The 27,818-nt window shown below is 38.5% G+C and overlaps 5 protein-coding genes across 5 annotated transcripts; all 5 read left to right on the forward strand.

Moving 5' to 3' along the window:
* On the forward strand, window positions 1–4,160 carry LOC128606096 (zinc finger protein 239-like). The gene is made up of 2 exons (XM_053622114.1): window positions 1–784; window positions 2,516–4,160. The coding sequence occupies exons 1-2, from the start codon at window positions 695–697 to the stop codon at window positions 3,539–3,541; spliced, it is 1,116 nt and encodes a 371-aa protein (XP_053478089.1). The 5' UTR covers window positions 1–694; the 3' UTR covers window positions 3,542–4,160.
* Window positions 4,161–5,336: 1,176 nt separating this feature from the next.
* On the forward strand, window positions 5,337–9,193 carry LOC128606098 (zinc finger protein 239). Its single transcript, XM_053622116.1, has 2 exons — window positions 5,337–5,562; window positions 7,642–9,193. Exons 1-2 carry the CDS (start codon window positions 5,473–5,475, stop codon window positions 8,581–8,583), a joined length of 1,032 nt encoding a protein of 343 aa, XP_053478091.1. The 5' UTR covers window positions 5,337–5,472; the 3' UTR covers window positions 8,584–9,193.
* A 1,034-nt stretch (window positions 9,194–10,227) lies between these two features.
* On the forward strand, window positions 10,228–16,039 carry LOC128606095 (zinc finger protein 135-like). The gene is made up of 2 exons (XM_053622113.1): window positions 10,228–10,494; window positions 12,956–16,039. The coding sequence occupies exons 1-2, from the start codon at window positions 10,396–10,398 to the stop codon at window positions 14,045–14,047; spliced, it is 1,191 nt and encodes a 396-aa protein (XP_053478088.1). The 5' UTR covers window positions 10,228–10,395; the 3' UTR covers window positions 14,048–16,039.
* Window positions 16,040–16,882: 843 nt separating this feature from the next.
* On the forward strand, window positions 16,883–19,947 carry LOC128606097 (zinc finger protein 239-like). Its single transcript, XM_053622115.1, has 2 exons — window positions 16,883–17,094; window positions 18,783–19,947. Exons 1-2 carry the CDS (start codon window positions 17,008–17,010, stop codon window positions 19,770–19,772), a joined length of 1,077 nt encoding a protein of 358 aa, XP_053478090.1. The 5' UTR covers window positions 16,883–17,007; the 3' UTR covers window positions 19,773–19,947.
* A 1,529-nt stretch (window positions 19,948–21,476) lies between these two features.
* LOC128606093 (zinc finger protein 271-like) lies at window positions 21,477–27,554 on the forward strand. Its single transcript, XM_053622112.1, has 2 exons — window positions 21,477–21,739; window positions 24,540–27,554. The coding sequence occupies exons 1-2, from the start codon at window positions 21,653–21,655 to the stop codon at window positions 26,580–26,582; spliced, it is 2,130 nt and encodes a 709-aa protein (XP_053478087.1). The 5' UTR covers window positions 21,477–21,652; the 3' UTR covers window positions 26,583–27,554.
* The last annotated feature ends 264 nt before the right edge of the window (window positions 27,555–27,818 follow it).

Genomic DNA, 27,818 nt, shown 5'->3' on the forward strand with positions numbered 1-27,818 from the left:
CATTTTCCATATCTCTTATCCTATACAGGGAAGTCTGGAGCCTATCCCAGGAACTCGGGGCAGGGGACACCCTGGACAGGGTGCCAACCCATCGCAGTGCACAATCACACACATGACGGATAATTTGCAAATGCCAATCAACCGTCTTTGGACTGGAGGAATCCAGAGTAGTCAGAGGGAACCCCCGAAGCACAGGGAGAACATGCAAGCTCCGCCCACACAGGGCAGAGGTGGGATTCGAACCCCACAACCCCAGAGGTGCGAGGCAAACGTGATAACCGCTAAATCAAAGTACCCCCATCATCATCATCATCATGATTTATTATTATTATTATTATTATTGTTGTTGTTGATGTTGTTGTTGTTGTTGTTGTTGTTGTTGGTGGTGGTGGTGGTGGAATACCGATTACAAGTCATAACATATTTAGTATAGTTAAAATATCGACTTAAAAGTAACCCAGCATGGTGAAGGTGTCTTTAGTTGGGGTTACTAGTCGGATTGTGTCAGAGCGCTGAAGCCTGAATCTCGCGAGAAGAGGTGAGATTTAAAATGGCGGCGCCCTGCTGCTAAAACACTTACTTCCTGCTCCTGAAAACTTCGCTGATTAAAAACAAAAACTCTGCGAATCTCTTCCAAGTGAAGGAACCGGGTAAATTTGTGGACTACTGCTTTGTAGAATATATAATATATATAATGGCGGAATCCGAAGATTCAGTTAAACTCGAGAAACGAGATGAAGACTCGTCTACAGACACGGAGGATGTAAACACAAGCCCGGTCCAGGTGAGTTCATTACAATCCGAATTAAAATCCAAACTAAACTTACTTCAGTAGATAGACAGACAGGGGCTAGATAACCACTTAGGTGGCGGTGATATTTCAGACCATCTGTAGCTGTGAATATGTCTGTGTTTTTATCTGTAGTCTTGAGGAACGACATGCAAATAAGGCTTTCATTGTACTTCTGTGCACAAGACAATAAAATGACTACAAACTGTTTTATTAAACGACTCCAGAGTACTGTAGAGCATGTGTAAAGAACGGTGGAAAAGGAGAAAATCTGGTCAAAAGCTCACAAATTTGTTTGTTTGTTTGTTTGTTTGTTTGTTTATTTATTCACTCACTTTCAAGTTCTGCTTTATTCTGTCTCAGTTGGACAAAAGTTCTAAAACTTTTTAACACAAGAATAATAAACACGAGGATTCACATAAGTGACCCAGTGGAGGCTGGTGACTTTTAAAATTGGGGACCTATATATTATTAACATTAATTTAAAAATCATAATATATTGAGAATAAAGTCAGAATATCTAATATTATGAGGAAAAAGTCATAAATGCCACCACAGTTCAGATCAAGAACAATAAAGAAATACTTTAAATTCTGCATCAGCACCAGATTATTATTAGTCTTAAACGTGTGAGTATATATAATATAAAAATGTAACTGAATTGAATACATATCAGAGCAATGTTTGTCTGTTAAAATGCAGGACGTTGAATATTCGGTGAAGTTATTGTCTGTTGTTGAAGGAGAAATTGCAGGCAGTGGTTTCCTTCAGAGGTAACTCCGGTGCGCTCAGTGCTGCAATCGAGGCCCCAATACATGAATATGAACTTGCAAAAAGGCTTAATTTTATCGTAAGAGACCATGTGCCATAACGCATCAGGGGCTCGATGCTGACAGTTCCACTCATTTGGTATTGATCATGTTGATTATCATTCTTATTGTCTCCTGTGAAACTGTGCGCTCTCGTTGAATTGCACGCAGATGTAACCATCGATAGCCTTGAAAGCAATCACTGCCTGTGATTGCTCCTTCAACAATAGAAACTAAAAACTTCACCAGATATTCCGTGTCCCTCGAATTATCACACAAACATTGCTCTGATATGTATTCAGTTCAGTTCGATTTTATGTTTGTAGTGCCTTTAACAATGGGCATTGTCATAAAGCAGCTTTACAGAAATCTGGATGTAGATATGGATTTAGATTTCTCCTTAATGAGGAAGCTAGAGGCGACGGTGGCAGGGACAAACTCAATCAGACAATATGAGGAAAAAACCTTGAGAGGAACCAGACCTCTATTGCGTTCCCTGTGTAATCTGGCTTTCAGTATAAATCTTGCCGAGTCCACTGCGTAATATCCAGCACTTCCATATAGACTAACTGCTGTTGAGTTATTTAGGCGTCAGCTCGTCCATGTTGTCAGCCGTGTTCCCAGCTGCTACATTTCCAAACTAATCTAGGAACCATGCAAGCTAAGGAGCTGCTCTTTTTTTTTTTTTTTAGTAGGGCTACTCTAACTTCACTGTTATTGGTTTGTTCATGTGCTTGTCAGGAAGAATGCAAACTAGACTAACAGAGTAAGATCTGACAAAATCCGCTTAGTATCACAAACGGATCATAGAGACATTTTAATCATCCACAATCTGAAGTTGCTACATGTTTATACCAGGTGTAATCAGAGCCTAATACTGTCTAACGTGTTATTTCTGTGTCTTGTTCCTCTGCAGGGTGAAATGTCATCATCTGGTTTCCATCACACTGAAACCCATCGTGGTGGGATTCATTCAGAAATGGGCAAGGAGAGAATTCACTACTGCTTGCAGTGTGGAAAGAGTTTTACTAGAAAGGCTCATCTTAAACAACACCATCTAATCCACACGGGAGAAAAGCCACATCAGTGCTCGCAGTGTGGGAAGACATTTTCACAGCAAAGTAATCTTAAAAACCACCAACGCATTCACACCCGAGAGAAGCCGTACGAATGCTCACAGTGTGGGAAGAGTTTTACGCTACAGAGTACTTTTAAAAACCACCAACGCATTCACACAGGAGAGAAGCCGTACGAATGCTCACAGTGCGGGAAGAGTTTTACACTACAGAGCACTTTTAACAACCATCAGCGCATTCACTCTGGTGAGAAACCGTATTACTGCTCGCAGTGCGGGAAGAGTTTTACACGACACAGTACTTTTAAAAACCACCAGCGCGTTCACACCGGAGAGAAGCCGTATCACTGCTCACAGTGTGGGAAGAATTTTACACTACGAAGTAGTTTAAAAAACCACCAGCACATTCATAACGGGAAGCTACATCAATGTTCACAGTGTGGGAAGAGTTTTTCACAGTACGGTAGTTTAAAAAACCACCAGCTTATCCATACAGGAAAGAAGCCACATCATTGCTCACAGTGTGGGAAAGGTTTTAGAGAGTTAAGTTATTTAAAATCACACCAGCTCATTCACACAGGAGCGAAACCGTATTACTGCTCGCAGTGCGGGAAGAGTTTTCGAAAATTAACTAATTTAAAATCACACCAGCGCGTTCACACCGGAGAGAAGCCGTATCACTGCTCACAGTGTGGAAAGAGTTTTATAGCGTTCAGATCTTTTAAAAGCCACCAGCGCGTTCATACAGAACAGAAGCGCTATCACTGCTCACTGTGTGGGACGAGCTTTACGCAACACGCTGGAGCGAAACCTCACTACTGCTCAGAGTGCGTGAAACGTTTTTGTGTTGGTGTAATAAAAAAATAATCAAAATCATATACTAAGTGTCAAAGACGTACACTCAGAGTGTGTTTTTATTTATTTATTTATTTATTATAATTTCCATTATTTGTGTGTTGAATACTCAAATTAAATTAAGTGTAAATCACATTATTGTAAAGGCTTTCTGCTGTAGAGCAGTAGGAGGACCTGGTTTGGGTTGAAGACAACTTAAACATTAAAAAACAGCTTCCCAACCCAACCCTGGTCCTGGATTACCCAATGCCCTGCATATTTTAGTGTTTTAACACTCTTTAAAGGTCCTTCTTGAGTTAGTGGGTGTGTTAGATGTAGGAAAACATACATTTTGCAGAACAGGGGGTAGTCCAGGACCAGGCTTGGAAACCTGTGATGTAAGAGAACAACAAAAACAAGTTTATGATTTATATATGATCAAATTATGAGTCTTAAAATGTTTCAAACATACAAATAGTTACTAATTTCTAGAAAACTGTGTAACATAAATTTCCTATTCTAGCAGTAGTTTGTTATATTGAAAGTAAATGTACTGCAGGCTGTTATTCTGTGTGCTGCATGGGAACATGAAACGATTTGTCCAGCTGGGGCTTCTTTGGGAACTGCTTTCGTTGATGGAGAAAATAAACAATTTTTCCATATTGTGTCTGAAATGTCTCTCAAATTGTCTCTCTGAAATGTTACTCAATATTAATTTCTTGTTTAACACTCGCAATCATGCTGCACTCTTGCTTGCTTGTGATATTGCTTAATCTATAATGCTAAAATTCAACTATTTCAAACTTGCACAAGAGAATCTTTTATTTTCCCAAGCAGCAGTTTATCACTGACTTAAAAAAAAAAAAAATGTTGTCACAATTAAAAATACATCTTATATAGTATGCGGTTTATTTATATATATATATATATTACACTACCACCATTGGAATTATTATTATTATTATTAGTAGTAGTAGTAGTAGTAGTAGTATTAAGACAAGCTACACATAATTTAAAATAGCTAAGCTGTATATGTATACTCTGCATATGTATACTTAATACAATGATCTGACTACAGATTACTTAAATACACTATACCTTATTCCAAGTTATAAATGTATTCAATATGGATACTTTTTCAAAAACTTCGCTTTCCTACACAAGTAGGAAATACTTAAAAAAAAAAAAAAACACACATACTGATTTGAAATATTGAAAAGTGTGCACATTGCAATTAGTTTGAAAAAATAAATATGTTGAACTAGCTATGTGAAAACATAAAAGGCAGTGTAGCATTTTGTCTCCCTACACAACTACTTAGTGAAACAATTATCTTGTTACTGGAAAAAACAACAAAAAAACTACAGTATTGTATTTATAAAAAAAAGATAAGATACTCCCATGCTACATAGTACTACATAGTACTAAATTATTATCATTGCTACTTATGCAGCTTCCACTACATAACATAATGTTATGCAATACAGGGTTTTTTCCCCACTATGTTATGACTATAATCAATAATGTTAAACTATAATGTTAGGACTACAAATTACATAAATACAAAAAAATCTGACGTGATAACCTCTAAGCAATGTGCTTTCATTATTATTATTATTATTATTATTATTATTATTATTGTTGTTGTTGTTGTTGTTGTTGGTGGTGGTATACCGATTACAAATCATAACATATTTAGTATAGTTAAAATATCGAGTTAAAAGTAACCCAGCATGGTGAAGGTGTCTTTAGTTGGGTTACTAGTCGGATTGTGTCAGAGCGCTGAAGCCTGAATCTCGCGAGAAGAGGTGAGATTTAAAATGGCGGCGCCCTGCTGCTAAAACACTTACTTCCTGCTCCTGAAAACTTCGCTGATTAAAAACAAAAACTCTGCGAATCTCTTCCAAGTGAAGGAACCGGAGAAATTTGTGGACGATTGCTTTGTAGAATATATAATATATATAATGGCGGAATCCGAAGATTCAGTTAAACTCGAGAAACGAGATGAAGACTCGTCTACAGACACGGAAGATGTAAACACAAGCCCGGTCCAGGTGAGTTCATTACAATCCGAATTAAAATCCAAACTAAACTTACTTCAGTAGATAGACAGACAGGGGCTAGATAACCACTTAGGTGGCGGTGATATTTCAGACCATCTGTAGCTGTGAATATGTCTGTGTTTTTATCTGTAGTCTTGAGGAACGACATGCAAATAAGGCTTTCATTGTACTTCTGTGCACAAGACAATAAAATGACTACAAACTGTTTTATTAAACGACTCCAGAGTACTGTAGAGCATGTGTAAAGAACGGTGGAAAAGGAGAAAATCTGGTCAAAAGCTCACTAATTAGTTCATTTATTTATTTTCAAGATCTGCTTTATTCTGCCTCAGTTGGACAAAAGTTCTAAAACCTTTTAAGACAAGAATAATAAGCACGAGGATTCACATAAGTGACCCAGTGGAGGCTGGTGACTTTTAAAATTGGGGACCTATATATTATTAACATTAATTTAAAGATCATAATCTACTGAGAATAAAGTCAGAATATCTAATATTATGAGGAAAAAGTCATAAATGGCACCACAGTTCAGATCAAGAACAATAAAGAAATACTTTAAATTCTGCATCAGCATCAGATTATTATTAGTCTTAAAACGTAAAGCAGCTGTGCAATAAACTGCAGTTATTTAGGAGAAATAAGAAAATGAACTTGTGGGGGATTGGTTCCATTGTTCATTAATAAAGGCACTACAGGGTGTCCCAAACGTCTCCATACAGAGGGGACTATTTCCCCAGCACCATGTCAGTTGTACGTCCACTTCTCTTTCTGCAGTCTTTTCGAATCTGTTAATAAGTTTGGCAATAGAGTGTGTGTGTGTGTGTGTGTGTGTGTGTGTGTGTGTATTTCTGTGGCGCGAAACCGTTTAGTGCTTTATAGGTCAATAGTAGTATTTTATCCATCCATCCATCCATCCATTTTCTATACCGCTTATCCTTCCTTCGGGGTCACGGGGAACCTGAAGCCTATCCCATGGAGCATCGGACACAAGGTGGGGTACACCCTGGACAGGGTGCCAGTTCATCGCAGGGCACAATCACATACACATTCACAAACCCATTCATACACTACGGTCACTTTGGACATGCCAGTCAGCCATGTCTTTGGACTGGGGGAGGAAACCGGAGTACCCGGAGGAAACGAACCCCCGACCCTGTAGGGGTGAGGCGAAAGTGCTAACCACTAAGCCACCGTGCGCCCCTAGTATTTTATAATCATTGCAAAATTTCACTGGGAGCCAATGCCGTGTCACTGCAAGGTCTTTAACTGCTGCACATAACAAAACGGAAAGGCCATTCAGAGTTACTGTGTAATCAGAAAGCTTACTTCTAGCTACATGTGGTCCTAGTACAAGTACTTTAACTTGTCCGAATTAAGTAAAAGGAAGTTAATAAGCATCCAATGTCTAATGTCCTTCACACATTCCTCAACTTTATTAAGCTGCTCTGTGTTGTCTGACTTTGCTGAAACATACAACTGTGTATCAACAGCATAACAGTGGAAGCTAATTCGATGCTTACCAATAATTTATCCTAGAGGTAGCATATATAGAGTAAAAAGCAGTGGGCCTAAAACAGAACCTTGTAGAACAAAAAATTTTACTTCGGTATGCGTGGAGAAATCACCATTTACATCTATAAACTTATAACGATCGGTCAAATAAGACCTGAGCCAGGAGAGGTCTGTTCCCTTAATGCCAGCAACGTTTTCTAGTCTATGAAGGAGAATAGTATGATCTATAGTATCGAAAGCTGTACTAAGGTCAAGCAACATAAGCAAGGAGACACAACCCTGATCAGAGGCCAGTAGTAGGTCATTTACCACTTTAACTAACGCTGTCTCTGTGCTATGATGAAGCCTTAATCCTGACTGATACATTTCATGAATGTTGTTCCTATGTAGGTATGAGCACAGCTGCTGTGCTACAACCTTTTCTAATATCTTGGAGATAAAACGGATCATAGAGACATTTTAATCATCCACAATCTGAAGTTGCTACATGTTTATACCAGGTGTAATCAGAGCCTAATACTGTCTAACATGTTATTTCTGTGTCTTGTTCCTCTGCAGAGTGAAATGTCATCATCTGGTTTCCATCACACTGAAACCCATCGTGGTGGGATTCATTCAGAAATGGGCAAGGAGAGAATTCACTACTGCTTGCAGTGTGGAAAGAGTTTTACTAGAAAGGCTCATCTTAAACAACACCATCTAATCCACACGGGAGAAAAGCCACATCAGTGCTCGCAGTGTGGGAAGACATTTTCACAGCAAAGTAATCTTAAAAACCACCAACGCATTCACACAGGAGAGAAGCCGTACGAATGCTCACAGTGCGGGAAGAGTTTTACGCTACAGAGTTCTTTTAACAACCATCAGCGCATTCACACAGGAGAGAAGCCGTACGAATGCTCACAGTGCGGGAACAGTTTTGCACGACACAGTACTTTTAAAAACCACCAGCGCGTTCACACCGGAGAGAAGCCGTATCACTGCTCACAGTGTGGGAAGAGTTTTACACTACAAGGTAGTTTAAAAAAACACCAGCACATTCATAACGGGAAGCTACATCAATGTTCACAGTGTGGGAAGTGTTTTTCACACTACGGTAGTTTAAAAAACCACCAGCTTATCCATACAGGAAAGAAGCCACATCATTGCTCACAATGTGGGAAAGGTTTTAGAGAGTTAAGTTATTTAAAATCACACCAGCTCATTCACACAGGAGTGAAACCGTATTACTGCTCGCAGTGCGGGAAGAGTTTTGCACGACCCGGTACTTTTAAAAACCACCAGCTCGTTCACACCGGTGAGAAGCCATATCACTGCTCACAGTGTGGGAAGAGTTTTATACAGTACAAATCTTTTAAAAGCCACCAGCGCGTTCATACAGAACAGAAGCGCTATCACTGCTCACTGTGTGGGACGAGCTTTACGCAACACGAAGGAGCGAAACCTCACTACTGCTCAGAGTGCGTGAAACGTTTTTGTGTTGGTGTAATAAAAAAATAATCAAAATCATATACTAAGTGTCAAAGACGTACACTGAGAGTGTGTTTTTATTATTATAATTTCCATTATTTGTGTGTTGAATACTCAAATTAAATTAAGTGTAAATCACATTATTGTAAAGGCTTTCTGCTGTAGAGCAGTAGGAGGACCTGGTATGGGCAGAAGACAATTTAAACCTTAAAACACAGCTTCCCAACCCAACCCTGGTCCTGGATTACCCAATGTCCTGCATATTTTAGTGTTTTAACACTCTTTAAAGGTCCTTCTTGAGTTAGTGGGTGTGTTAGAAGTAGGAAAACATACATTTTGCAGAACAGGGGGTACTCCAGGAGCAGGCTTGGAAACCTGTGACATAAGAGAACAACAAAAACAAGTTTATGATTTATATATGATCAAATTATGAGTCTTAAAATGTTTCAAACATACAAATAGTTACTCATTTCTAGAAAACTGTGTAACATAAATTTCCTATTCTAGCAGTAGTGTGTTATATTGAAAGTAAATGTAATCCAGGCTGTTATCCTGTGTGCTGCATGGGAACATGAAACGATTTATCCAGCTGGGGCTTCTTTGGGAACTATTTTCATTGATGGAGCAAAAATAAACTATTTTTCCATATTGTGTCTGAAATGTCTCTCAATATAAATTTCTTGTTTATAGAACTTGTCTCACTCACAAGCATGCTGCACTCTTGCTTGTGATATTGCTTAATCTATAACGCTAAAATTCAAAGGAAATCGTGATTTGAACTATTTTAAACTCACACGAGAGAATCTTTTATTTTCCCAAACAGCAGTTTATCACTGACTTTAAAAAAGAATTATGTTGTCACAATGACAAATACATCTTCTGATATAGTTTGCGGACACTACCACCATCCACCATTGGAAGAATCATTATTATTATTAGTAGTATTATTATTAGTAGTAGTAATCAAGCTACACATAATTTAAAATAGCTGAGATGTATATGTATACTTTGTAAGTTCATATTGAGGGTGGAATAAGTTCCGTCATGATTTATCTTAGTTTGAAGGGTGTGTAGACTTTTTATATCCACTGTAGGTAAAATACCCCTAACATTTGGTTTAGATTGGAACTTTTACTAAAATACAATTTTCTTTTTCATTTAATAATAACAACAACACAGCTATTATTATCCATCCATCATCCATCCATCCATCTTCCATACTGCTTATCCTTCAGGGTCGTGGAGAACCTGGAGCCTATCCCAGGGAGCATCGGGCACGAGGCAGGGTACACCCTGGACAGGGTGCCAATCCATTGCAGGGCACAATCACATAAACATTCACACACCCATTCATACACTGTGGACACTTTGGACATTCCAATCAGCCTACCATGCATGTCTTTGGACTTGGACTGGGGGAGGAAACCGGAGTACCCGGAGGAAACCCCTGCAGTACAGGGAGAACATGCAAACTCGAACCCCCAACCCTGGCGGTGTGAGATGAATGTGCAAACCACTAAGCCACAGCGTGCCCCAATTATTATTATTATTATTATTATTATACTGTACCTATTCATAAACATATTCAGTATGGTTCAAATATTTTCAAATATTTCAAAGGATTCATTTTTCTCCACAACATAGTCATGAACTTTCGTGCCGAGCTCCGAATCCTGAATTCTCGCGAGAGGAGGTGAGATTCAACATGGCGGCGCCCTGCTGCTGAAATTCTTTCCTGTTCCTGAATACTGTACTTATTTAAAAACAAACTCAATATCGCCGAATTTCTTATAAGTGGCTGAACCCTGGCAGTTCGTGGACAAATCCTTTGCAGACTATATTATGGCGGACGCTTGTAAATCCGAAGATTCAGCTACACCCGAGAAACAGGAAAAAGACGACTCTACAGACACGGAGGATGTAAACACAAGCCCGGTCCAGGTGAGTTCATTACAATCCGAATTCAAATCCAAACTAAACTTACTTCAATGCATACACACAGAGAGGCAAGAATCGCAAAAAATAGCCTCACAGCCAAGCAGAAACTGTCATATAATCATATAGACCATATGTATAAAATCGTGGAACTGTTTCCGGAAGAAATTGCACACAATAACAATAATAATAATAATAATAATAATAATAATAATAATAAGTCACTACAGTCGGATATTTTTGAAAACGTAGTTCCTGTTCACACAAACACTAAAACGATTTGAAACGTGAGCATGCCAGCCAATTATGTGGTATTTCATACTGTCTGTAGCTGTGAATATATCTGGATTGTTATGTGTATTTACAGTTCCATATAACTGATGTTGAGTTTCTTTTTTAGACACCAGCTCCTATGTTTCCAAACTAAACTAGGGGAAGTCAGGCAAGCCAAGGTGCTGTCTACTCCATTATTGGTTTATTTTTGTGTTTGTGAGGAATGCAAACAGAGTCAGGTCTGGAGTGCCATGTTTGAGCCGTTTCAACGAAACTGACTAAATGTGTTTAGTATTACAAGACACACTGGGTGCGTCTCAATCTGCTCCCTAGGTGGTGAATCAGTATATGGTGTACACGAGGTCGGGCACTGGTAAAGACCCTGGCTCATTACACACTGGGGCACTTGACGATTCACTTTCCGATTCACTTTCCAGCGACACGACTACGTACTCGCGTTGTAAAACGTCACCACTGGCATTGATCAACAACAGGCAGGACCGATATCTTTCTGACATTATATGTCGTGTAAATTTGTTAGCGTAATCACACACATTTCTGTCATGGTCCTTCAAGTAGTCTAGATAGTGGATTTAAAAATACAAAAAATCATTGAACACTTAAAAGTCATTAGACTCAAACAAACTGTATGTATAGAACGTCAAATAAAGTTAAAAATGGACAAAGTTGGCTGGGGGTTCGGTCCGTGTACGTGTGCGTTCGTTTGAAATTGAAAAACAAATGACAAATTAGGACGCGTTCATTGTTTTTTGTTTTAATATTGACAGTTAAATTGCTCATGAACTCTGTTTGAAACCCATTTTTGCTCAAAAATGCAAAATATTTAAAATATGCCTCATTTATACTTTATAAATGCTCACATAACCCGAGTGTAATTTGACTAACTGAAAAGCGTGCAGAATCCATCAGTGGCTTCGTCAAACACGTTGCTTCGCTCCGAGGAGTTCATTACGTGCTTTTCAAAGGCAGGAAGGAGGTTACAGTAAGAGAGGATGACATGTCCACCGGGTTTTTCACGGCGATAAAGTTAGTTTTGGGTTCGATATTCGCTAGATATTCACTTTCCATTATTAGTTTGAATATTATTCAATTATTATACTTATATTATTCAATTATTATTATGATACATTAAACTTTTACTCAAAAATGCCACAAAACGAAACGGTTCAAAAAAATAGATGGCGGGAAAGTATAAATGAGGCATATTTGAAATATTGTGCATTTTTCTGAGCAAAAATGGGTTTTAAACATAGTTTATTAGTAATTTAACTGTCTTTATTTAAAACAAAAAAAATGAATGAATGTGTTGTTATTTGTATTTTGTTTTTCAACTTTGAAACTGAAAACGAATCGACGCAATGTACACGGATATTTCGTCCGACATTTTGAGTTGAGAGGGTTTCAAAAATATGACATCATTTCCAGTAAGGGAACATAGTTTGCATCGATGTTCCCTGGATTTCGTGGTGCATCGTGGAATATTTCAGGGCGCGAACGAACGTTCCAGTGCACTGGAAGGATATTGCTATTGAGACAGCCCTTAAAATGGCCGACTCTGATCAGTGCCCTGACTGCTGAACTAGGGAGCTGATTGAGATGCACCCACGATCTCTCTGTAAAAACAGACCGTGAAGACATTTTCTCGCCCACAAGAGACAAACTACCACATTTTCATACAAGGAGAGATTTGCCTTGTATGAGAGATTCCTACAAGGCAAATAAACAGGGTTTTTTTTTTTAACATTACAAACGTTAAACACTGCTGTTACGTAGTCTATGCTATGTAATTAGTTTGTTTTTTTTTCTTTTCTCCTTTCATTTGTTTTTGTTTCTGTTATTCATGAATAAAGAACAGGAAATATGTTTAGCTGAGCAAAAGCTGCCCAAACGCTATTAAAAGTGCATATAAAGCTTTCATAGACCAATCTGAGCATCTAATGTTTAATCAGGAAAAACTGTTCAATGGGTCAATATACATATACGCTTTATATACAGTCTAGTAGTGCTGGTCACGAATTGGGATCAGTGAGGATGCGTTCGAGACGCACGAAAAAGGCCGGGTGTGAACAGCTGTCCATCTCGGCTTACCACATGTTAACACCAGGTGTAATCAGGGCCTAATACTAACGTCTAACGTGTTGTTGTTTCTGCTATTTGTTTTGTTTTGTTGCAGAGTGAAACGTCATCGTCCGGGTTCCATCATGCTAAAAAACATGACAAGGGGATTCATGCAGAAATGGGCAAGGATATAATTTACTACTGCTCACTGTGTGGAAAGAGCTTTACTAGAAAGGGTCATCTTAAACAGCACCACCTGATCCACACAGGAGAAAAACCACATCAGTGCTCGCAGTGTGGGAAGACATTTATACAGAAAAGCAACCTCAAAAAGCACCAGCGCGTTCACACCGGAGAGAAGCCGTACGAATGCTCGCAGTGCGGGAAGAGTTTTACACGCCACAGCCCTTTTAAAAACCACCAGCGCAGTCACACCGGAGAGAAACCGTATCACTGCTCACCGTGCGGGAAGAGTTTTACACTACAGAGTTCTTTTAAAAGACACCAGCTCATTCACAACGGAGAGAAGCCGTATTACTGCTCGGAGTGCGGGAAGAGTTTTACACGACACAGTAATTTAAAAAGCCACCACCGTATTCACACCGGAGAGCAGCTGTATTGCTGCTCGCAGTGCGGGAAGAATTTCCGAGAATTGGAGACTTTAAAAACCCACCAGCTCATTCACACGGGAGAGAAGCCACATTACTGCTCCGAGTGTGGGATGAGTTTCAGAGAGTTAAGCCATTTAAAAACACACCAGCGCATACACACCAGAGAGAAGCCGCACTATTGCTCGCAGTGTGGGATGAGTTTCAGAGAGCTGAGTCATTTAAAAACACACCAGCGCGTTCACACGGGAGAGAAGCCACATTACTGCTCCGAGTGTGGGATGAGTTTCAGAGAGTTGAGTCATTTAAAAACACACCAGCGCATTCACTCAGGAGGGAAGCCATATTACTGCTCGCAGTGTGGGATGAGTTTCAGAGAGTTAAGTCATTTGAAAACACACCAGCGCATTCACACACAAGAGAAGCCACATTACTGCTCACAGTGTGGGATGTGTTTTAGAGAATTGAGTCATTTAAAAACACACCAGCGCATTCACACAGGAGAGAGGCCGTATCGATGCTCACAGTGCGGGAAGAGTTTTAAACAACACGGATCTTTTAAGGCACACCAGCGCATTCACACGGGAGAGAAGCAATAACACGACACGCAGGAGCGAAACCTCGTTACCGCCCACGGCGTGTGAAATGCTTTTGCGTCGGTGTAATAAGGAAGTAATCGGCTCATTTACACGGAACAGACGCCGTACACTCGCGTTGCGGGTGTTTTACGTTATTCATGTGTTGAAGTGATAGGAAATGACTATCCTATCCTAAGCTAAATGTAAGCTAAAGAGCAGGAAGACCTGGCACAGGCAGAAGGCTAACGTGTTAACAGAACAGCGCAATCAGAAATAAGTTTATGGTTTAACGATCATTTATATACGAAGAAATTACGAGTCATGTAAATAGGTATCATTTTCGAAGAGGCACCTGTCGGGGTCGCTCTTTTCAGTGGCTGGATCTAAAGTGTTGTTTAGAGTATATCATGTATCTCAGTGAAACTGTTCATTTACAACTTATTATAAATTTAAATAAATAATAAATAATCGATTGGCTATCATTAGAACGAATCAAATTCATGATTCTGATTTGATGAGCTACAGTAGTTATTCTGTTCATTCTGACTGTTTAGAATAACGTATGCAATCATCCCTAGTTACAGAAAATGTTTCTGTAATAAAATAATGATTAAACTATAAGAATAATATAGTTTTATTTATTTATTTATTCATCTTTATAATAGCTTGCAGCAGACACCGGTCCAAATGTTTTTTTTTTAAATGTTTGCGTAGGCCAAAAAAACGAACGTAACATTTTTCGTCATCGTGTGAATTTGCTGATAAATAGCAAACACACATCAAATACTGGGTATATGGAAGGCACAGCTGATTTCCGTGCAAACAAAACTCCATGAAAGGTTAAGCTCATGGAGCGGAACGGACAAAATGACTACCGAATGGCCAAAAAAAAAAAAGAAGTTGTTCCCAGAGGCAGAAGTGGAAATAATTAGATGTGTGCCTATAAGAATTTAAAAATATATATAATGTTTAGCAGTGTAATAGTCACAGAAACTGAAATGGGCAAAATATGGAGGAAAAACCAAAAGTATACACCGATGCTGTCTTGGAAAACAGGACATTATGCCTGGAGCGGTGGAGGACATTGTAACAACTCTAAGAGACATGAGTTCAGGTTCAAGTTTAAAGCAAATATGCCATTCGCTTAGGGCTGAAGGAGGATTGTGATGTATTTGGGAACAAGCTGGATTGTGAACAGTAGGAAGTATACGGAAAATTGTAGGTTGTGACATACCAGATCACTCCCTTATCGCTTTTGCCAGTAGTAAGAAATCCAGTCAGGGGCAAAACTTGGCCATACACAGGTATGGCAGAGGATCTTTTTGTCAGTGAAATTAGTGCTGGATCTAAAGTGTTGCACTGCATTAAAAGAGGATGCTGTGGCAAACAGGACTGATGTATAACCCAGCTTTCATCCTGCTAAAAAAAAAAAAATCAGCATACTGGTCTCTAAATATCCTTTCTCTCCTGTGCTAACTCTTCCAGTAATATTATTTCTGCCATTTGCACCACCTGCACTTATATCTACCATATGCACAGAGCAGCCTGCCCTCCTTTGATATGGTGGCATGTACTCTTAATTCAATGACTTATCTGTCTTAAAAAGTATTTGGGTTGGCTTGCTTTTTTGCTTTATTTTATTTTTTTATTTTTTTTTTAGATTTAATGTTTCATTAATGGCATTTAATGTTAGTCTAAAATGTTTAAATGTTGAAATATCTCATAATGAAAAAAAAAAATGGTAAGAAGTGAGTCTCCTGTTTTGAATATTTCTCTTCTGAATGCAGTGCAATAATTAAACGATTTATTTCATGGAAGGCCTTTGACATTCACTTGGAGTTTTCCAAAACATTTAATCCACATGGATGTTTCAGAATAAACACACTTTGAGATATCAATTATCAGTAATATTACTATATCAGAGAATGACAAGAGCTGCAGGGGTAGGGGGAAATCCTTATGTTATGTACATATGGTGTATGTAACTTCACCAATGTAGCCCCATGCCAGTTGGCTTATATCTGTGTGTGTGTGTGTGTGTGTGTGTGTGTGTGTGTATGGAGGCATCGCTGCAGTGGTCCCTGTACTATTTAATAGATGCTTGGTCTTAGAAGTAGAAGTTCATATCAGTTAAAATGCATGGTTAAAGATTGATGTTTCCTCCTGAGTTGGGCTTTAACACATTAATTGAGATGATTATAAGTCATTGGAGAAAACCTCCAGAAGAACATCTGATGGAGCCAATATTATAGCTACACCAGTACAGATCATTTTAAAAATGTGAAGGGAAAACTTCAAATAATGACACCAATTAGCATACCAATTAGTATAACTACAAACTACCCATTATTTATAATAGCTAATAGTCTTTCTTCTAATAGCTGCATTTAATAAAATGATCTGACTCCTTACCTCACGTCAAGTTATATAAGTTATACAAGTCTTGACTTGTGTAAAAATCTTATACATCAAAAATAGTCCTTTCCACTTTAAAAATGTTTATGCCTGTAGATACATTTTCCCACAGGTTTCTAAAAAAAAAAAAATACATCAGCTCATTTTGTAGTTTGAGGTGCTTCAGTTAAAAAAAAAAAAAAACCTTTTAAAGCTTAGCAGTTAGTAGTAGAACTACTCTTAGTAGTAAGGGAAAAAAAAGAGTAGGTATTGACATTGATATTGTGATTTATATATATATATATATATATATATATATATATATATATATATATATATATATATATATATATATATATATAGTATATAATATATTTATAAATAAATATATATATAAATATGACTCGAGTCTTCAGGCAGCATTTTGCAAATCACACGCGAAATCTCGCGAGAAGAGGTGAGATTAAATATGGCGGCGCCCTTCTGCTGATATGCTTCTGGTCTGCTGCTGACTTTGCTTGCTGAAAACCGACAAACAAAAATTCCAAATTTCGCGGAACTCGTGCAGTTGCTTTGCTGAATATTTAATGATGGAGACACGCAGCTCTAAAGTTTCAGATTACCCTGGGAAACTAGAGAAACACGTGGACGATGTGAATACAAGCCCTGCCCAGGTGAGTTTCCTGCTATCTGGAGCTTCAGTTGATGCATAGAGTCAACTAAAGTGATTATTATATAGACAGAAAACGCAGCATTATATTCCCACTGTCCAATCTCTATCTGGAAGAAGGTATACATTCATCAAAGAAAACAAGTTTCCTTTCATCTTTCAGGCCAGAAAATAAATGCTGATAAACTAAACTGTCCTAATTTGATTGACTGATGTGTATAGATGTTTTGGTAGATATAACTTATTATTATTATTATACCTGTGTACGCTGTGTAATGTCTTATGTCCTAAGTTACTTTACACTATTGTGTTATTTTACACAATATTTAGACCCCGTTACATTACATTTCATTATACTGTACACCTCTGTATATGTATAATAATAATAAAACTTCACTGAACAACACATTAGTCTGTTGCCAAGTTTCAGTCAGACACACACATTTAATGCTATTGTCACAGTGACTGAATGTATGTGTGGACATCGCAACAGTGAAGCCAAAATGTCTCTGAGGCCCAGTGGCTGGCTGCAGTACAATTTTTAACCCCACCCTTTTCTCACGTTAGTGTATGGGATAAGGACCCAAAATTGCATTTTAATTTACGGTACATCTCTACAAATTATTTCAGTAATTAGGAGTCGTGTTTTTGGTGTTTACAATTTCAGTTGACCTTCATATCTCGACCGATATTTTTCTTTATACGATAAATAAATTTTATCAGCGTTTATTTGGTGATGCATGAAAGGGTGTGGCTGATTAGGTGATTGACAGCACACGCTTTCCAACACGGACTACATCTCACAGCATGCATGCTTCAGACCTAAACAAGTAGAGTATCCACTACCAATATAGGTGGGCAAGACCTACTGTCCAACTGGCTGTATGTACTTCAGGTACAGCTTTCACAAGAGGACGACTCCTATATAGACATTGAGAGTGCATAATGCCAATGTTGTCCAATCGTAAGTGATGCCTTGTTGGTCAGTGAGTGGGTGTTTAATAAAGCAAATCTGGCTTTCATAAATGTAATTGGGTTAGGCAGCTGACCGCAAACCCACTACCACCAACATAAAACCACTTAACACAAGACAGAACAGCACTGAGTGGTACAATGCAGTGAGAACATCCAATAGTAACAAAGCAGTACATATAACTGACTAACTAAGAAAATGTTAGTTTATTTTATTTATTTATTTATTTTTAATGCAAGCTGCTGTGTTGGTCAGTTTTGGTAGTTTTATTAACTGTGGTATGGTGTTTTTAGTTATGGTTTTGTGTTGGTTTTTGTCTCTGGATTATATTCATGAGCACTATAGCATGTGGTAGCAGCTATGTAGCAGAGATGCAAGTACTTAAACACGGACTACTCTTCACTTGGGCAAATCTAATAATAATAATAAGAAGAAGATGATGTTCAAAGGGCAAAAAATGAGAGAGACAGTCAGTGATCTAAATTGGGAAAATTAGGAAACCAACACATTATTTTGTAACCCATGTTTCAATTGTCCCGAATCCTGCTGCTGCTTTTTATTTCTATATTATTTTCATTGCCTGTGATGCTGCAGTATTAGTTTTCCCAATCCTTTCCCAAATATGAAAAAAAGTAATAATTTCTAATAAAATATCATGAAACAGTCAGTTTATTTTAAATGTTCAATTTCAGTTATTCTTTTTTTTTTTTCTGTTCCAGAGAAGAATGTCGCCTCGTACTCTTGCACTAACAACCCCGGGAAATGGATTCACAAAGAGAATTGAAAGGATAAAAATCACTACAGTTCAGCGTGGAAAGAGTGTTACTCAGGAAAATGTTCTCAAGCGACACCAGAGCACTCGCACAGGAGAGAAGCAGTTTTTCTGCTCACAGTGTGGAAAGAGTTTTTATTACCAAAGCCGTCTGCAAATTCACCTTCGCGTTCACACGGGAGAGAAGCCATATCAGTGTTCACAATGTGGGAGTGGTTTTACACAACACGATTCTCTCCGAAAACACCTTCGCATTCACACAGGAGAGAAGCCGTATCACTGCTTCCAATGTGAGAAGAGTTTTAGGTACAAAACTGGTCTTAAACAACACCAGCGCATTCACACAGGCGAGAAGCCGTATCAGTGCTCACAATGTGGGAAGAGTTTTAGGTACAAAACTGGTCTTAAACGACACCAGCGCATTCACACAGGAGAGAAGCCGTATCAGTGCTCACAATGTGAGAAGAGTTTTAGTGAATGGCGTACTCATAAACAACACCAGCATGTTCACACAGGACAGAAGCCGTTTTTCTGCTCACAGTGTGGAAAGAGTTTTTCTCACCAAAGCAGTTTGCAAGCACATCAGCGCATTCACACAGGAGAGAAGCCGTATCAGTGTTCACAATGTGGGAGTGGTTTTACACAACGCAATCATCTCCGAACACACCTTCGCATTCACACAGGACAAAAGCCATATCCATGCTCACAATGTGAGAAGAGTTTTGCTCAACAAAGCAATCTGCAAGCACACCAGCACATTCACACAGGAGAAAAGCCATATCAGTGTTCACAATGTGGGAGTGGTTTTACACAACACAGTTCTCTCCGAAAACACCTTCGCATTCACACAGGAGAGAAGCCGTATCAGTGCTCACAATGTGAGAAGAGTTTTAGTGACAGGAGTAGTCTTAAACGACACCAGCGTGTTCACACATGAGAGAAGTCGTTTTTGTGCTCCAAGTGTGGGAAGAGTTTCATGGTTGTAAATGTGTTAAAAACACACAAATGTATACACTGAATTTGTAATCCTGATTTTATACTTACAATAAAACACATTTGATTTTTTATCACCTTAAGAGCACTGGTAGGCACTCACATCTCACCTTGTACCATAATATTGTTACTTTTCTTTAATATATTGAACCAAGACCTTGGAGAATGCAGTCGTGTCCTACTGTATGTGGATTTTATTTGTATAGAATGACAAAGCTTTCTACTACTTTCTACTACCATGGTGTACATAAACAAAGTATACTCTCAGAGTAAATACTCTGAGTATTTACTAGCAATTTCAGTTATATCAACACATTAGAAATGTGTGTAGATACAGCATATTTCCTTTGCATGTTGGGCAGATTTATAAACTCATTGTTCATACATCCTTATTGGAAGAATACCTGCACTGCATGATAACACGTCCTTAAGAATCGCATAAATCTTCTATAAAGCCATGCTAAAAATGTATCAAGAAACAATATTTATTCAGCTGAACTATGGGCTTCTTAAATAGTTTAAATCTGTATTGGAATGGAATTTCATAATAGTTGCATTACCATAACCTCAAATAAGGATCATCTATGTTTCGATATGAAGAAGATATTGTAGGTTAAATCCACTCTTGAAAGTGTAACAATGTAGCCTGATGCCAGTTGGATTGTGTGTGTGTGTGTGTGTGTGTGTGTGTGTGTGTATGGAGGCATCACTGCAGTGGTCCCTGTACTATTTAATAGATGCTTGGTCTTAGAAGTAGAAGTTCATATCAGTTAAAATGCATGGTCAAAGATTGATGTTTCCTCCTGAGTTGGGCTTTAACACATTAATTGAGATGATTATAAGTCATTGGAGAAAACCTCCAGAAGAACATCTGATGGAGCCAATATTATAGCTACACCAGTACAGATCATTTTAAAAATGTGAAGGGAAAACTTCAAATAATGACACCAGATAGCACAAATTTACCATGTGATGTTTGCACCTTATACTGAGTGGGTTTGGGAAACATGGCAAACATATTATCTTATTATACAGTTTGCAGCAACTATAGTTGTTGGGGGCGGTATAAATACAAACTACTCATTATTTATAATAGCTAATAGGCTTTCTTCTACTAGCTGCATATACTATGGATGTATATACTTAATAAAATGATCTGACTCCATACCTCACTTTAAGTTATATAACTTATACAAGTCTTGACTTGTGTAAAAATCTTGTGCATCAAAAATAGTCCTTTCCACTACAAAAATATTCATGGTTGTAGATAATTTTTTCCACAGGTTTACAAAAAAATATATATATATACACATCAGCTCATTTTGTAGTTTTGAAGTGCTTCAGTTAAAAAAAAAAAAAAAAAAAAAAAAAAAAAAAAAGAACTAAGTCCAGGTAGGTATTGACAGTGATATTGTGATTTTATATATATATACATATATAATATATATCAACATATATATATATTATAATATAGTTACATAACAAAACGTTATATAAAATATATTCTGTTTTAAGTAAAAGGGTTAAACAATAAATCATGTATTAGACTTAATTTATGGTATGATAAAAGTTTAAGGTAACATTTAAGGTAAGGTAAAGTACAAGGTAACCGTTTATTTTGTCCTTATTCGGATTGACTCGAGTCTTCAGGCAGCATTTTGCAAATCACACGCGAAATCTCGCGAGAAGAGGTGAGATTAAATATGGCGGCGCCCTTGTGCTGATATGCTTCTGGTCTGCTGCTGATGACTTTGCTTGCTGAAAACCAACAAACAAAAACTTCAAATTTCGCGGAACTCGTGCAGTTGCTTTGCTGAATATTTAATGATGGAGACACGCAGCTCTAAAGTTTCAGATAACCCTGGGAAACTAGAGAAACACGTGGACGATGTGAATACAAGCCCTGCCCAGGTGAGTTTCCTGCTATCTGGAGCTTCAGTTGATACGGAGCCCCTAAAGGGACATGGCGGAACACAGGTTTCGCGAAAACACAACACAGACTTCTGCGCGGTGGTTCGCGCTTGTATCTTCACATCACTTGAGTAATTTTTTCGTCGAAACAATGCTCTTTCGCGTAATATCCTTTTCATGTGTCTTTCATTTACGTCAGAACCGTGCCTCGAACTAAGCACAGACCGCATTTCTTTATATTTGAGTCCAAGTTGAAAATAAAACTATGAACCGCTCCATTGTGAACCTACGGTGCTGTCTGAAACACTCCCAGCGGGGGAAACAGGAAGTGTTTGACCGAACTCATGACAGGTTTTGCAAGGGAACGCAAAAGTTTCTCCGGGGGAAACGCAAAAGCTTTAAAATAATAAAAAAAAAAGCTCCTATCCCAATTTTTTCCACCACCATGTCCCTTTAGGGGCTCCGTAAATTGATGCATAGAGTCAACCAAAGTGATTATTATATAGACAGAAAACGCAGCATTATATTCCCACTGTCCAATCTCTATCTGGAAGAAGGTATACATTCATCAAAGAAAACAAGTTTCCTTTCATCTTTCAGGCCAGAAAATAAATGCTGATAAACTAAACTGTCCTAATTTGATTGATTGATTGTGTATAGATGTTTTGGTAGATAGAATTTATTATTATACACATGTAGGCTATCTAATGTCTTATGTCCCAAGTTATTTTACACTATTGTGTTATTTTAAACAATATTTATTCCCTGCTACATTACATTTCATTATACTGTACACCCCTGTATATGTATAATGTAGAGCTGCAACAACTCATCGATAATAATGATTGTGAAAATCGTTGTCAACGGATCTCATTATCGACCAGTTGGTCTGCGCGTGGTACATTTACTCATTACGTTACTTCTGTTCCGAAAACACTCTTCAGAGAGTAAATAAGTTGTCCCAAATGACGTAGCCTACTGTACACTAACACTATGCACTACGTAATTTATCGTCTAGTGCTGTGTTTCCGCGGACCCCTAGTGGTCAGTGGTGTAATTGCAGGGAGTCTGTAGGAAAGTTTTAAAAAATTTTAAATAATTTTTATATATATGTAATTGTGTGTATCAAAATATATTCAAATGAGATGTTTTAAAATGAATCAATTTGGTTATTCACGTGCATGGACATCACGTTAGCTGAGCTGACGATCGTTCGTTGATGGATTTATTTTACATTTATTTACAAATGAAATGATAATTTTTAAAAACCTTTGAGTGGTAGACAAGTGTCGCATTGATGAATAAAATAAACAAAAGGTCATTCAGAGAATCAAATTAAATGTCACACCAACAATAAAATGTAATTGAACCTGGTATTTGAACCAAATTCCTTGGGGAATGACAGGTTCTACCAATCAACCAGGGATTGCTAAGACTGTAGAATCAGTGCTTTTTGTGCATCCATAAAAAGTAATGCATAAACACACACACTATATATTTTTTTTTATATATATATATATATATACACTCCGTTACTTTGAGTCCTCTGCAACAAACACAAAACAAATTATGCGTGCCTCAGGAGCCCTCTCTCCCTTTGCTAGCAGAGGATGGCCCTTTTATACACTCCCGTCGGCTGCTGGATGGTGGAGAGCGGCCACGCTGATTATTAGCTGCCAGTCGTGTGTGTGTCCGTAGCCCCGCCTCGCTATCTCTTCAGCACCAAAGTGGGAGGAGCGCTCTTTCACAGCATTTTTATTACATTTATGAGTGTAACTGAAATGAATAAGAAATATATTTAAACTTGACAGTGTAATCCGAATATAAAAGTGCAGTAGGCCATGCCAATTGATATGATTTTAAATCCGATCAATTGGTGTTCACATTTGTCTTCTCATGCAGAAATTTTACACACACCCAGAAAAAAAGGATTTTCATGAATATCAATTTTCTTGTGTAAATGTTCGTATGAATGATTTTCAGATTCATTTGTATCCAGCTTGATAAATGGGGCCCATTGTGAGAACTTTTTACTAAAAATAGTATTTTCAAAAACCATGAGCTTGTTCATGCAGGAGAAAAGTCATGTTACTGCTCACAGTGTGGGAAGTGCTTTGCACAGCAGAGTACTCTCAAATCACATCAGTGCATTCACACATGATAGAAGCTGTATTACTGTTCACAGTGTGGAAAGAATTTGTGTTGAATTTAATCTCAAAAAATACCAGCTCATTCAGAACGGGGAATGGTCATCCACTCACAGTGAATGTTCCCGTCATTCCATTATACATTATGTTTTGATTCAGTAAAGATAATTTTACAGAGTGAAACATGATGGTAATTGGTTTCTGCTGTCTGAAAAGCCATAGAAGGACCAGGTAGGGGCAGAAGACTACACCTTAAAAGAAATATTTCGAATGTTTAAGTAGTTATTCAGTACTTAAACACAGACTACTCTTTACTTGGATGAGTCTAATAATAATAATAATAATAATATTATTATTAATAATAATAATATGTTCAAAGGGCAAAAAATGAGGGAGACAGTCAATGATCTAAATTGGGAAAATGGGGAAACCAACACGAAACATGGGTTACAAAATTATGTTTAAGTGTCCCGATTCCTGCTGCTGCTTTTTATTTCTATATTATTTTCATTGTCTCTGATGCTGCAGTATTAGTTTTCCCAATCCTTTCCCAAATATGAAAACAATAAGTATTAATTTGTAATAAAATATCATGAAACAGTCAATTTATTTTAAATGTTCAATTTCAGTTATTCTTTTTTTTTCTGGTCCAGAGAAGAATATCACCTCGTACTCTTGCACTAACAACCCCGGGAAATGGATTCACAAAGAGAAGTGAAAGGATAAAAATCACTACAGTTCAGCGTGGAAAGAGTGTTACTCAGGAAAATGTTCTCAAGCGACACCAGAGCACTCGCACAGGAGAGAAACCGTATGATTGTTCATGTTGTGGGAAAAGGTGTACTCGCCAGATTGATCTCCAAAGACACCAGAAAATTCACACAGAAAAGACGTATTGCTGCTCACAGTGTGGGAAGAATTTTAAGCGTCTCAGTTGTCTCCGGCAACATCAACGCATTCATACGGGAGAGAAACCATATCAGTGTACACAATGCGGGAGTGTTTTTACACAATACAGTTCTCTCCGACAACACCTTCGCGTTCACACAGGAGAGAAGCCGTATCACTGCTCGCAGTGTGGGAAGAGTTTTTCTCAACAAGGCAATCTGCAAACGCACCTTCGCTTTCACACAGGAGAGAAGCCGTATCCATGCTCACAATGTGGGAAGAGTTTTCGTGACAGGAGTAGTCTTAAACGACACCAGCCCATTCACACAGGAGAGAAGCCGTATCACTGCTCGCAATGTGGGAAGAGTTTTAGTGACAGACGTTATCTTAAACAACACCAGCGTGTTCACACAGGACAGAAGCACTTTTTCTGCTCACAGTGTGGAAACAGTTTTTCTTACCAAAGCAGTCTGCAAGCACACCAGCGCATTCACACAGGAGAGAAGCCGTATCAATGTTCACAATGTGGGAGTCGTTTTACACAACACAATTCTCTCCGACAACACCTTCGCATTCACACAGGAGAGAAGCCGTATCACTGCTCGCAATGTGGGAAGAGTTTTGCTCATCAAAGCAATCTCCGAACGCACCTTCGCGTTCACACAGGAGAAAAGCCGTATCAGTGCTCGCAATGTGGGACGAGTTTTAGTGAAAGGATTACTCTTAAACGACACCAGCGCATTCACACAGGAGAGAAACCATATCGGTGTTCACAATGTGGGAGTGGTTTTACACAACACGTTCATCTCCGAAGACACCTTCGCATTCACACAGGAGAGAAGCCGTATCACTGCTCACAATGTGGGAAGAGTTTTGCTCATCAATGCAGTCTGCAAACGCACCTTTGCATTCACACAGGAGAGAAGCCGTATCGATGCTCGCAATGTGGGAAGAGTTTTAGTGACAGACGTTATCTTAATGGACACCAGCGCATTCACACAGGAGAGAAGCCGTTTTTCTGCTTACAGTGTGGAAAGAGTTTTTATTACCAAAGCAGGCTGCAAGCACACCAGCGCATTCACACAGGAGAGAAACCATATCAGTGTTCACAATGTGGGAGTGGTTTTACACAACATGGTCCGCTCCGAAAACACCTTCGCATTCACACTGGAGAGAAGCCGTATCACTGCTCCCAATGTGGGAAGAGTTTTAGTGAAAGGTGTACTCTTAAACGACACCAGCGCATTCACACAGGAGAGAAGCCGTATCACTGCTCGCAATGTGGGAAGAGTTTTGCTCAACAAAGCAATCTGCAAACACACCAGCGCATTCACACAGGAGAAAAGCCACATCACTGCTCACAGTGTAGGATGAGTTTTAGTGACAAGAGTACTCTTAAACAACACCAGCGTGTTCACACAGGAGAGAAGCCGTATCACTGCTGGCAATGTGGGAAGAGTTTCGGTCAACGAAGCAGTCTGTGCAAACACCAGCGCATTCACACAGGAGAAAAGCCGTATCACTGCTTGCAATGTGGGAAGAGTTTTGCTCAACAAAGCAGTCTGCGCAAACACCAGCGTGTTCACACAGGAGAGAAGCCGTATCACTGCTTGCAATGTGGGAAGAGTTTTACTCAACAAAGCAGTCTGCAAACACACCAGCGCATTCACACAGGAGAGAAGCCATATCAATGCTCACACTGTGGGAAGAGTTTTAGTGACAGGAGTAGTCTTAAACGACACCAGCGTGTTCACTCAGGAGAGAAGTTGTTTTGTGCTCCAAGTGTGGGAAAAGTTTCATGGTTGTAAATATGTTTAAAACACACAAATGTATACACTGAATCTGTAATCCTGATTTCATGCTTACAGTAAAACACTGATTTTTGTCACCTTAAGAGCACTGGTAGGCACTCACATCTCACCTTGCCACCATGCCTTGGAGAATGCAGTCTTGTCCTACTGTATATGGATTTTATTTGTATAGAATGACAAAGCTCTCTACTACTTTCTACTAACATGGTGTACGTAAATAAAGTATAGGGTAAAGTTAGCTAAAATGAGCCAGATAAGGTTGGAGCATCATAGCCTTTTAGGTTTTTACAGCCAATCACAATAACTGATCTTACATTGTTGCTAAAACACTAGTTGACATTTAACAATAGTTCTGTTTGGTCTAAAGTTCTTAAAGTGGGCAGGGCACAGTGTTATATGAAGCATGTTAGAGAAATTGTATGTTAAGTGAACATGGCATAGTAAATTTCATTCATCACTAATAAGGGTGATAAAACAATTATAAGTAAGCTTACCAATGAAGCAAAAAGTCTATGAATAATGTTTTGACATGCTCTTTTAAATAAAAACATTTAAATGTAAAAATAAACTTTGATTTTTGTGAAAAAAAAGTCATTTTTAGGGTAGTGGCCCATTTTAGCTTAACCAGCTAGCTAAAATGGGCCACATACACACACTCTTACACAGAAATTACACAGAAATTGAGGGTGAAAATGGGTTCATAGGCCTAGATATATATCCATACAAAGTATTTTTTTGATATTTTGCGTTGCAGACAGTATGCCAGGAGGATGGGCAAAGAAAAGAAAAAGAGAGAGAAGAAAAAAAAGGAAAAGGAAGGAAGATGTCAATACAGCCAGTGGAGAAAGGACAGAATGAGGCGTGCCATTAATGAATACCAGGAGATAGTTGAGAGAGGGCCAGCATTAAATGTTTGCTTTTTAGCAAGGGCTTGGAACATTCCAAAGACCACTTTGCATAGGCGCATTTCTGGCAAAGTTGCCGGCTCTGGCTATGCATCTGGGAGGAAGCAGTTCTTGTCAGTGGAATCTGAGAAAGAACTGGCCAATCTTATCAAGCTCCTCTCCAAAAGAGGCTTTCCCCCTTACCAAAAGAGATGTCCAAGGAATTGCATTTAATTATGTAAAGACCAATAATATCAAAGGCTTCTCTGAAGTAAAAGGCACTGCTGGGTATTACTAGTATCTAAACTTTTTAAAGTGGAATCCAGACTTCAGCATCAGGACACCAGAG

The sequence above is a fragment of the Ictalurus furcatus genome, chromosome 3, assembly GCF_023375685.1.
Source record: "Ictalurus furcatus strain D&B chromosome 3, Billie_1.0, whole genome shotgun sequence".
Classification (NCBI taxonomy): Eukaryota; Metazoa; Chordata; class Actinopteri; order Siluriformes; family Ictaluridae; genus Ictalurus; species Ictalurus furcatus.